The 11,606-nt window shown below is 41.1% G+C and overlaps 1 protein-coding gene across 1 annotated transcript; it reads right to left on the reverse strand.

The window, feature by feature from the left end:
• Positions 1-3,026: 3,026 nt before the first annotated feature.
• On the reverse strand, positions 3,027-8,432 carry KRT24 (keratin 24). The gene is made up of 8 exons (XM_008055817.1): positions 7,830-8,432; positions 6,950-7,032; positions 6,094-6,250; positions 5,655-5,816; positions 5,434-5,559; positions 4,550-4,767; positions 4,209-4,321; positions 3,027-3,367 (listed from the first exon to the last, which is right to left on the reverse strand). The coding sequence occupies exons 1-8, from the start codon at positions 8,406-8,408 to the stop codon at positions 3,264-3,266; spliced, it is 1,542 nt and encodes a 513-aa protein (XP_008054008.1). The 5' UTR covers positions 8,409-8,432; the 3' UTR covers positions 3,027-3,263.
• Between the last annotated feature and the right edge of the window lie 3,174 nt (positions 8,433-11,606).

An 11,606-nucleotide genomic window follows, 5' to 3' on the forward strand; every position in this document is an offset into this window, starting at 1 on the left:
CGAGACCTCATCTCTACAATAAATTAAAAAATCAGCCGGGCGTGGTAGCACATGTCTGTAATTCCGGCTACTTGGAAGGCTGAGGTGGAAGGATCGCCGGAGCCCAGCAGGTCGAGGCTGCGGTGACCGGAAGTGGCCACTGCACTCCAGTCTGGGCAACAGAGTGAGACTCCAACTCAAAAAAAAAAAAAAAAATTTTATGAACCAAAAAGGCTGAATAGTTTCATTCTTAAAACTTGAATATGCCCTTAACAGCACATTTTATTGTGTCTCAGTATTCTAGTGCCTATGATCGGGTCTTTTCCATATCTGTAAACACTCATTTAGTACAAACACAGCATCTTTTTCATTTTAAAAATTTTAACTTCGGGGGGACATATGTGGGTTAGTTTCACGGGTATATTATGTGGTGATGTTTGGGCTTCTATTGAACCCATCACCCAAGCAGTGAGCATGGTACCCTGTAGACAGTTTTTCAACCCTTGTTCTCCTCCCCCACTACCCTCTTAAGGAGGTCCCAGTGTCAGTTGTTCCTATGCTTAAACTCATGTGAACCCAGTGTTTAGCTCTCACTATCAGTGGCAGTGCAGTATTTGGCTTTCTATTTTTGTGTTAATTTGCTTAGAATAATGACATCCAGCTGTATCCATGTTGCTGCAAAGGGCATGATTTCACTCTATTTTATGGCTGCATAGTATTCCATGTGTATGAGTATCATGTTTTCTTTATCCAGTCTTTTGGATAACTAGGTTTGCTCTGTGTCTTTGCTTTTGTGAATAGTGCTACAATTCAGCTCTCTCCTGTGGAGAGCTGTTTGGAGATTTCTCAACTAAAAACAGAGATAGCACTCGGCCCAGCAATTCCATTACTGGGTATATACCCAAAGGCAGCATCTTAGCAGACACCAGGGAAGCATAGAATTAGGGTTTTCATTTCACAATGATTTTCACTTTTGCCTTGATGTGAGGGTAATACCAGTCATGAACATAGGTCCCAGGTGTCCAGGATCCATGGCTAGCAGACTAGACCCAGGAAGACTCATGGAGAGAGGCTTCCCTGACATGACCATGATGACTCTAGATTCCATAGACCACATGTGGCAGGTTTCCATTTCTGTCCTTTGGTTGTTAATCCAGTCTGGATCAGCTGATTCATCATCTTAATTTTTCAGTGGAGAAGAAACACTCAGGGTTTTTTTAAATTTACAATAATGATTTAACGGTGGAAAACAGGTTTTGATTTAAGACAATTTAACATTGCTCTTTATCTTTGAGTAGTGGCTTAATGTTTATTCTGTGGTTAGCTATTAATTTCATTCTGTGGTTAGCTATGTAAGCAAAAGTCCCAGTGTACCCAGAGGTTCATTTTATGATTAATTCCGTGTTCCCAGAAGACGAAAACTACAGGTTTTATATTCTCATATACTTCTTATTGATTTTATATTGGAAGGTACAATATACATGAATTATGTTCAGATTTATCCTTTTATAACTTTGTCTTTGGCTTTTTGTGCCATATCCTGTGTTCTTTTCTTGAGGACTAGCTTGTAGAATTGATTCTGTAAACTGTGATCTGGTCATGTTAAATTCCTTGATTGAGAAAGCCCTTACCCAGCCTGGGTTGATTCTGTGTCTGGGTCTTCCTGGGATATGTCCCGCCTCTTACCTCCTTTTGCAGGCTTCACCATGCCAAACAGGGCAAAACAGGGCCATGTGGCTTAGAGACATGGTAAAGGTGAAACAGTGGGGGCTGGGACCATCGATGGGGTAGAAGACCCCAGCAGTGGAGAGTAGGGGAGAGAAACACAGCTTGGCCAAGCGACAGTTTTGGCAATGGAACCAGTATCTGGGCATCTCTTCTCTTTGGGACTTTCAAGGTTTTAAGACATCTGGTGCCATATTACATGCCCAATCTTATTTCTGACAACTCTTTATTTGACTCTTAAATATCTTGCAAACATGCATGTCTTATTCCTGTGGCACTTCGGGTGAAATTAAGCCTTTTACTATTAACAGCTTTTTTTCTTTTGAGTTAGGAGTCTCACTTTGTCACCCAGGCTGGAGTGCAGAGGCACGAATACAACTCACTGCAGCCTCTACCTTCTGGGCTCAGGCGACCCTTCCGCCTCAACCTCCTGAGTAGTTGGGACTACAGGTGCTTGCCACCACGTTCAGCTAATTTTTGATATTTTTTTTTTTTAGAGACTAGGTCTTGCTATGTTTCTCAGGCTGGTCTCAAACACCTGATCTCAAGTGATCCTCCCACCTCGGCCTCCCAAAGTGTGGGATTACAGGCATAAACCACTGTGCCTGGCCTAAATTTATTTTTTTATCTTATAGTTTACCCATATCAGTGAGAACATAAAAAGACTAGGCATTTGCAAGGATACCTGCATAATGAATATTTGTATGCCTTATCCTGAATTATACCCCACATCTTTAAAATAAAAAATTAAAAAAGATTAGGCATTAATTATAAGCTGATTATACAAATAATTTCTTCTTTCTTTGTGGGCTAAGCTGTTGGCTATAGTTTTAGGGACACTGTGGTCTAATTTCAACTATCATGTCACTGAGTTCTTGTGCGATGCCCTTAAAATACCCACATTAAAAATGGCTATATTCAACCTGGGTGGACTTAGAGTCTATAATACTAAGTGATCTTTCACATGTTCTCACTCATAAGCAGACCTTGAACAATTATTGTGACAGTAGCGGGAAACTGTGAGAGTGTGGGGGGTGGGGAGGTGAGACTGGCAGTAGTGGGAAACTGCCTTGGGAAGGGGGGGTACACCTCATCAACAAGGGTACCTGCACAATGAATATTTGTATACCTAACTCTGAATTGTACCCCCCAATTTTAAAATAAAAAAATAGCTATAATCTTGATTGTAAGAAGAGACTGTGATATAAATAATGAATTAATGTTAGTAACATAATAATGCAGCTAGATCACAATGGACAGCTTCATTCCTAGATAAACTATTGACTTTCTTAAAAAAAAAGTTCAGGTATCATTTAGGTAATTTGCAAAAGTAAATTTATTGAAGCATAGGAACAATTAGAGCAAAGTGCCTTTTCAACTTTTTTAAGAGACTTCTAATAAGAAAAGAAGAGAATGCCGGACAATTGGCTAGTCAACTATTTCTGCATGGAAGCTTTGCCCTGAAGTTATCCAGAAAGATGCCTAGGATAATGGCATTTCTTCACTTGGGTACTCCATTCTTTTTCCTTGAGAGAGACTCTTGTTGATCTGGAAACTGGCTACTTAACTTTCACCTCAGAAATACTGCTGACTTGAGATGAGACAACCTTGCCATCCACCACCTCTTCCACAATGGTCTTAGTTACTCTAGTCTTGCTTGGATCTGAAAATCATAGAATCACAAAGTCAGTCTGGAAACGACACCAAAAACCTAGAGCAAGAGAAATTCAATTGCATTGCATTCATTAAATATGTTCTTTCTGGGTAAGATTATGTAAACAACAGAATATGCACTTTTAATTTTTTTTTTTTTTTGAGTGGGGGTCTCATTCTGTCACACAGGCTGGGGTGTAGTGGCATGGTCATGGCTCACCACATCCTCGACCTCCTGGGCTCAAGCGATCCTTCTGCTTCAGTCTCCCAAGTAGCTGGAACTACAGGCATGTGCCACCACACTTGTCTAATTATTATTTTTTTTTAACATTTTTTTGTTGTGATGAAGTCTCACTGTATTGCCCAGGCTGGTCTTGAACTCCTGGACTCAAGCAATCCTCCTGCCTTGGTCTCTCTTTCTCTCTTTTTTTTTCTTTGAGTTGAAGTCTCACTCTGTCGCCCAGGCTGGAGTGTGGTGGCACTCTCACAGCCACTGCAGCCTCGACCTGTTGGGCTCAGGCGATCCTTCTGTCTCAACCTTCCAGGTAACTGGAACCACAGGCATGCACTACCATACCTGGCTAACTTTTTTATTTATTGTAGAGAGGAGGTCTCACCAAGTTGTTCAGACTGGTCCCTGAGCTCAGGCAATTCTCTTGCCTTGGCTTCCCAAAGTGCTGGGATTACAGGCTTGAGCCACCATGCCCGGTCTTGCCTTGGTCTCTCAAAGTACTGGGATTACAAGCGTGAGCCACTGTGCCCCACCATCATATGCACTTTTAAAATGACAAGCAAAGCATGCCTTTACATTTAAATTATAGAATGATCACCAACATTAACAAAATGTCTACCTCTTCCTTGGCCAGAACTGCTTCCAGATCTTGAGTCACCAGATCCCAGATCCCTGGATCCTGTGTTCCTGGACCCTGAGTTTCTAAAATCAAACCCTCCAAAACCAGAACCACTGGAGGAAAAAAAAAAGAATCATGTTTTCCTTTTGTTTGCAAAGATGGGAGAAACCCTCCCAGTCAGGGATTCCTCATGAAGAAGTGCTGAATGTCTTTTGATTGACTGTGTCTGTTACTTTATTACTTTGCAAATACAAGTCCAGTCCAAGTCTTTTCTTTTTTTAAGTTTTTATAAAATGAGTTCACTAAGGCATGCATTTCGGTGGGCCCATGGCTTTCATTACCTCCCCTCTCCATCGAGCAGGTAGCGGTAGGTCTCGATTTCCATCTCCAGGCGTGTCTTGATGTCCAGCAGTTGCTCATACTCTGCATTCTGGCATCCGGTCTCGGCCCGGACCTGGCAGATCTGCTCCTCCAGGGTGCTGATCTGCGTCTGAATTTCACACAGCTGAGCCACGTAGCCGGCTTCTGTGTCAGCCAGGGTCCCTTCCAGGGAGCTTTTCTGAGAGAAAAGACAAATAACAAATTCATGATGAAAATAAGTCGTTGGATGATTTTTTTTCTTTTTTATAGAGATGGAATCTTGCTATGTTGCAGGTTGATCTAGAACTCCTGTGCTCAAGTGATCCTCGGCCTCTCAAAGTGCTGGATTATAGGCATGAGCCACTGCATCCAGCTGGGTGATTAAAAAATATAAAAATACGGTATTGGAAGTGCACATTCACCAAGTTACAACCTATAGTGTTATATGTTGCTTCTTTAATTTTTGTTGGCATTCCTTTTTAAATTCAATCTTTGGGCTGGGTGTGATGGTTCATGCCTGTAATCTCAACATTTTGGGAGGCCGAGGCAGGAGGATTGCTTGAGCCCAGGAGTTCAAGATCAGCCAGGGCCACATAGTGAGACTCCATCTCTATATAAAAGTAATATAAATAAATAAATGTATGAAAACTTCTGAAAAGTGTTGTTAGATTAAAAAAAAATTAAATCTTTGATGTGAAATGGAGTACATTATCTTTAACTTAATGGCTTCATTCTTTCTATAACCACAATACAGTGCTCTTTAACACTGCTTTTTTTAACGTGCCTGGTGAACATCTTGGCAAAGCAAGAAAACTGTGTTGGCTTAACTCCCTGTTGGAGATTTTGGAAAGCAATTAGTGCATACCATGGCCAGCTGGGACTGAAGCTCGATTTCCAGGGCTTGCAGAGTACGTTTCAGTTTTGTGATCTCATTCTTGGCAGAACTGGCGGCCCCCGCATCGGTAGAGATCTGTGCTTGTAGCGATGCACTCTAAATCAAAGTAAAATGCAGTTGTCTTGGTGGGCTGAGGACAGGAGCAGGTGTGGCGTGTGTGTCTGCAGGTACGAGTGCTCCAGCGGCGCTACCTGCTTGTTGAACTGCTCCTCTGCCTCACGGCGGTTCTGCTCTGCCAGTTCCTCGTACTGCACTCTCAGGTCATTCAGTAATTTTGTCAGGTCAGTTCCTGGGGCAGCATTCATTTCTACAGTCACACCCCCTCCAGAACTTCTCTGTATACTCTGCATTTCCTAGCACGAAGAATAAAAGATCATAGTGATGCAAACAGCAGAGGAGTGACTTCCTCAAATGTGCACAGACAACCAAAAATGTGAAACCAGGACAGTGAAGATGGGGAAAAAAAATCAAATTCAGATGTCATATGCTCATTATTGCTATTTTTTGCCTGGTCATAAGGTAAGGGAAGTTCATTGAGATAAAACTGGGTTTGTTTTATCTTTATAGGATGGATATGGGGGAAAATACATATGCCAGAGTGTGGTTCATTGACGTGGAATGTGTCTCTACCTCCTCATGGTTCTTCTTCAGGAAGGCCACCTCCTCAGTGAGACTCTGAATCTGCATATCCAGGTCAGAGCACGCCATGGTCAGGTCATCCAGCACCTTCCGCAGGCCATTGATGTCGGCCTCCACGCTCTGCCGGAGACACAGTTCGTTCTCATACCTGGAAGGGGCAGCAGTAAGGCAATATGGTGAGCCAGCCTGACTGCCTTTCAAAGAATACCTTCCATTCTTAGTATTGAAAAACAGTTTTCACCTCTGGGCATTTTGCTAAATGAAGACCATTAAGTTTTCTCTTGGGAATTTTTCTTTCACACAAAAAAATAAGTCTAATGTTAATTCTAGTCATGTCTAATAATTCTTATAATAAGATTCTCATCCTTAATTTGCCTCTTTCTTACCTTCTTTTGTTTTCTTTTTAGTGGAAGAATGATTTCTAAGGTTTACCCAGGGGATGTGTGTAAATTTAGGTCATGATCTCCTCACATATAGAGTAAACTGATTGAATTTTATTTTTCCTATAACACTTGTTGGTTTTTTTATTTTGAGTTGGGGGTCTCACTCTGTTGCCCAGACTGGAGAGCAGTGGTATGATCATGGTCCACTGCAGCCTCAAACTCCTGGGCTCAGGTGATCCTTCCATCTTAACCTCCCAAGTAGCTGGGACTACAGATAGGCACACCATACCCAGCTAATTTTTTGATTTTTTTTGTAGAGACAAGGTCTCACTATGTTGCCTAGGCTGGTCTCGAACTCCTGGGCTCAAGAAATTCTCCTGTATCGGCCTCTCAAAGTGTTGGGATTACAGGCATGAGCCACTGCGCCCAGTCAACACGTGTTTTCAAGTCTTCATGCTTCTTACTTCAGTCTGAAGTCATCAGAAGCCAGCCTGGCATTGTCAATCTGCAGAACGATCCCAGCATTTTCAATAGTGGCAGCAATGATCTAGAAAAGATGTTAATAGTGAGTGAATCATAAATGAGTTTTCCCTCATGTTGGTATGCCTACCGGTGAGGGTAGATGTCACCTGTGTTGTTAGCTCTTAAAGGAGAACTGCTTTGCAAATTTACTTAGTAATGACCCCTGTATTATTTAGGACTACATCTTTCTGCAAAAAAGTAATAGTTTGTACATTTACTGGGGTAAGCACCGGACACTATTTACAGAATATAGACCTCTGCATATATTTGTTGCCTTGTAAGATTAATCAATTCCATGAGCTCTTTCAGAAAAGCGTGTGGCAGTTGAATTTTCCTTCAAAAAATGTCTTGAAAGATATACTTCCTAGGCATGAGTGGCTAAATATTTTAGATTCTACTACATTCTTATACAATGCTTGCACCACATTTTTGAGGAAGAAAAATAATCCTAAAGACTATTAAATCTAGCAAGACACTAAAATATGTCAACCATCAAAATTAATCATGGAATAATTAGATTAAAATAATATTGACACATTACCATCATTCTTACATATGCGTGTTAATTAGCTGCCTGACATTGTAAAAGTTTTACTCTTTTGTAGAAATACTGAAACTAAGATGCACACAGAAAAGTAACGGGGTTGGATGTCACCTAAAGTACTGTCATAATTAAGACACACCAGGTCTCATTTTGCATATGCAACAAGAAAATATATTTACAAATAATTTCTTGGCTTAAAATTTTCATTATAGAACATGAGCTGAATAAAAGCGAAAGATACGAAAATAATAGAAACTCAGTCACTTATAGTGTCTCACCTGGTTCCTGAGATCTTCAATTACTGAATAGTATTTGCTGTAATCACTTCCAGATCCTTCTCTCGACCCAGGCCCGAATCTGTCATACCACTCCTTGATTTTGTTCTCCAGATCAGTGTTGGCCTCCTCCAGGGCTCGGACCTTGTCCAGGTAATTGGCCAGGCGGTCATTGAGGTTCTGCATGGTTTGCTTTTCACTTCCAGAGAGAAGCCCCCCATGGCCAACACCACCTCCTACCCCGCCGCCGTAGCTGTAGAAGCCTCCACTGGCACCACTGTCGAATCCAGAACCCCGGCCGAATCCAGAGACCCCACCAAAGCCAACCCCAGAACCTGAGGCTCCTCCAAAGCTGCCTCCTACCGAGCAGCTACCAAAGCACCCTCCAAAGCTGCCTCCAAAACCACCGCGAGGCCCCCCACTCAGGCCACCGCTGCCGGCTCCTCCTTGGAAGCCCCCAGCAGAGCCGCCCCCCAGACCACATTTGCTTCCACTGCTGAAGCTGCTCCCACCAGAAGATGACCTGAGCGAGCTGCTGCCTCCAGCCCTGGAGGAGGAGGAGATGAGAGGTGAGCAGGACATGATACTCCTGCAAATGCCGACCTGTCCAGGTGGATAGGAGAGGTGACAGTGAGGAATGCATTCAAGGCTGACTTTTTGGCCCTTATATACACACTTTAAGGGTGTTCCTTTTCTCTGTCACTTCTTAATTCCTGTTACAGTTTTGCCAATCTGTAATTGGATAATTTCTTTTTCATGAACCCACTCTCCTGGCTCTTTCTGAAGCTAGGTCAGAGCCCTGGGGCATTTCCGATAGATTAAAAAAAAAAAAAAAAAAAAAAGAGGTGGAGCAAAGCAAAAAAAATTTCAGAATTTCAGTTTGAATCTTGCAGAGGTTTTGATGACTGGCAACTCTTTTCTGAAAGAGTAGTTCTATTCAATTTGCCTTATGATTTCCCAATTGCAGGGAACAGCCTTGGCTTAATAAGCATAATTAAAATACTTATTAAGATGAAAATAAACATTTCCCATCAAACACAATAGCTTTTTATTTGTATTGCTCTTAGAAGTTGAAATTAGCTTTAACACCAGCATTAGTTTCAGATTTAATTAGGCTTCCTTCTCTTTATTTCAATCAGCATATTTTTGTAAGGTTGTTGAAGTTTGTGATTTTAGGTTATTGCTTTCTTTTTGTATTTTGGAATCAAATTATATGTTTTAACCATTAATAAGGAAAAAAACAAGTAACAATCTTGCATGTAAGCATTATTAGATCTCAGCAACACATTTATTTAAGCAGATAATGTCTAAGAAATATTGGAAGGGTTTTTAGGTGGCTCTTTGTAGTATGTTTTTATTTCTGATTAAATTCTACTCGGATATAATAAGAGCAACTTCCTTCTTTAGAATCAAATCTTAAGAAATGAAGAGAAGATGCTATTTTCTTCTGCTTTTGCTTTATTTATTTTTACTTTTTGAATCCTGAGGACCATCAATTATTTTTTAATCCTGAGTGTTAGCTCACACTCCCAGTGCAGTCCTCCAGAATGTTAGGTCGGGCCCGCTGGGTGGGGGGTGAGTGTCTGGTTTGCGATGCAGTGCCGTCAGAAAGATGCAAAGAATTGCACAGAAGTTAGATTGGAAAATATAGTTTATTTAGAAAGTAAACGAGAGAGAGAGAGAGAGAGAGAGAGAGAGAGAGAGAGAGAGAGAGAGAGAGAGAGAGGAGAGTCACCTCCCCAAAGTAGGGGAGGGGACCAGAGTTTTGGAAACATGGTGGTGACCATGTGTTCAAATAGTTTAGCTAAGAGTGCACGCCAGAGTTTAGTAAAGCAATAGCCACTGGCTGCTTGAGGTTGAATGCTTTTACTCTTTTCCTTTGATGGGGGGAGGTAGTTAAGGTGATTGGGTGGTGGCCTGCTCCACATCATCACGAAGGGACAGGTAAGCACAGGTACTGATGTCAGGTGATGGACAACAGGCCGATGGGTGGGCTAGTTGCATGATTGCTGCCATGTTGATGGGATCTGTCTGTGTCACGAAGGTCATAAAGGGCTGGTTAGGTTAACTTAGGTCTCATGGGTGGAGACAAATACTTGAAATAGAAAAGCTAATTAGTACAACAAGTTGGAGAGTGGGTTTGTAAAATAATTATCACTAGCTACCTCTGAGAAAATGGTTCTGTCCTTGGTTAGTGGTGAGAGGGTAAATGAACTGCTAGAAAAACATGAGATTTAGGCAATGTTAAAATGGTTGCTCATTGGGTATATTAAATCCATGTTATAGCCTTTCACTGAGATATTTATTTAATATATATATATATTTTAGAGACAGGATCTTGCTCTGTTGTCCAGGCTGGAGTACAGTGGCACAATCATAGCTCACTGCAGCCTTGAACTCCTGGACTCAACTGATTTTCCTGCCTCAGCCTCCCAAAGTGCTGTTATTACAGGTATGAACCATCATTCCAGGACCTTCTGTCTTTGTTTTAAAGCTATTTGGAGAAGACGATTTGAACCCATGCTGTTCTGATAACCCATGCTGTTCCAAAGGTCATGTCACAGAAATCTGAAATCTGGTGTTCCCCTCTCCTCCTGTGTACTTTTATGTTTTTCTATTTTTGTTTAAAAAGTGTTTAGAAAAAGAGGGCCTGTACCTACTTCTGATAACATGGTCATTTGATAGATTCTCAAGTCTGGAACCCTCCCTAGTTCATTTTCTGCTTCATGTTTTTTGTCCCTTTGGACTTTAGATTTCTGTTGATCTCTGCTAGTAGTTTCTTTGGTTTAAAAATGTCTTTTTAAAAGCCAAATACTGTCTAATTACAGTAATATGGGACACCTGGAGTAATAAAATTCATGGACGCAGAGTAGCATGGGAGTTGCCAGGGACTAGGGGAGAGGGGCTTAGAATTTTAGTTTTGCAGTATGAAAAGAGTTCTGGAAATTGGTAGCACAACAGTGGGCGTGTATTTAAGACTACCGAACTGGACACTTACCAATGATTAAGATGGCAAGTTTTATGTATATTTTACCACAGTTTAAAAAAGCCTCTATACATTATTTTCAGAAAAATATTTTGTAGCCTCTCCTTAGCTTTATTCTTAAGTAGCTAATGTTTGTTCATTTAAAAGTTTCTTCCTTGTCTAGGCAGTCTCTGTTAAACTCTGTGCATGCCTTAATCTTTATTTTCAGTCATTTGTTATCAACATCTCACCTTTGCTTAATTTTCCCTTAAACTGCCTTTGATGGGAACATGTTATTAAACAACTTATGATTCCCTTCCCTTTGTAGCTCTTTCGATATTGACTTTTATACTCTCCTTGAACTGTTTTCACAGCAGTGTGACGGCGCTGTTCTTTATGCTTAGAGTGACCTCTCCAAGGGGTGCAAAGTATCATACAAACTTTGAAATTATTAAGCTGGGAGGAATTTTCATCACGCCCTTCTAAGGCAGGTAAAAAATGCACCAAGGAGAATGTGTTGGTCATCTGGCCTCACCTGTCCCCATAGCTATGAAACCAAAGAAGTCGAAACACTGATGATTCAATGGTATGCCAATGCAGGAGTTAGAAGGAACAGTCTTGGGCTTTCTCTCATTGAAATTTCTGAAATGTAATCTTTCCATTTGTAAAGATTGACATTTGGCTAAAAGAAGATTTAAGGAAGGGAGTAAGAGCTGAGTGAAATAAATTTGATGAAATGTAGAAATGTAAAAGTCTCGGTGGAAAGAGTTTTATGAGGAAAGAAGGAGACAAGATTAAACTTTGGTTTTTTGCCT

The sequence above is a fragment of the Carlito syrichta genome, unplaced genomic scaffold (genome assembly GCF_000164805.1).
Source record: "Carlito syrichta isolate Samal-C Ts95f unplaced genomic scaffold, Tarsius_syrichta-2.0.1 Scaffold301957, whole genome shotgun sequence".
NCBI classification, from domain to species: Eukaryota; Metazoa; Chordata; class Mammalia; order Primates; family Tarsiidae; genus Carlito; species Carlito syrichta.

Excerpts from the sequence above, each read along its gene's own strand:
- KRT24 (XM_008055817.1), bottom strand. The coding sequence starts at position 8,408 with ATGTCCTGCTCACCTCTCATCTCCTCCTCCTCCAGGGCTGGAGGCAGC. Across the intron at positions 5,817-6,093 it reads TGAAGAAGAACCATGAGGAG|GAAATGCAGAGTATACAGAG; the intron begins GTAGAGACACAT and ends TCTTCGTGCTAG. Across the intron at positions 3,368-4,208 it reads CAGTTCTGGCCAAGGAAGAG|ATCCAAGCAAGACTAGAGTA; the intron begins GTAGACATTTTG and ends TATGATTTTCAG.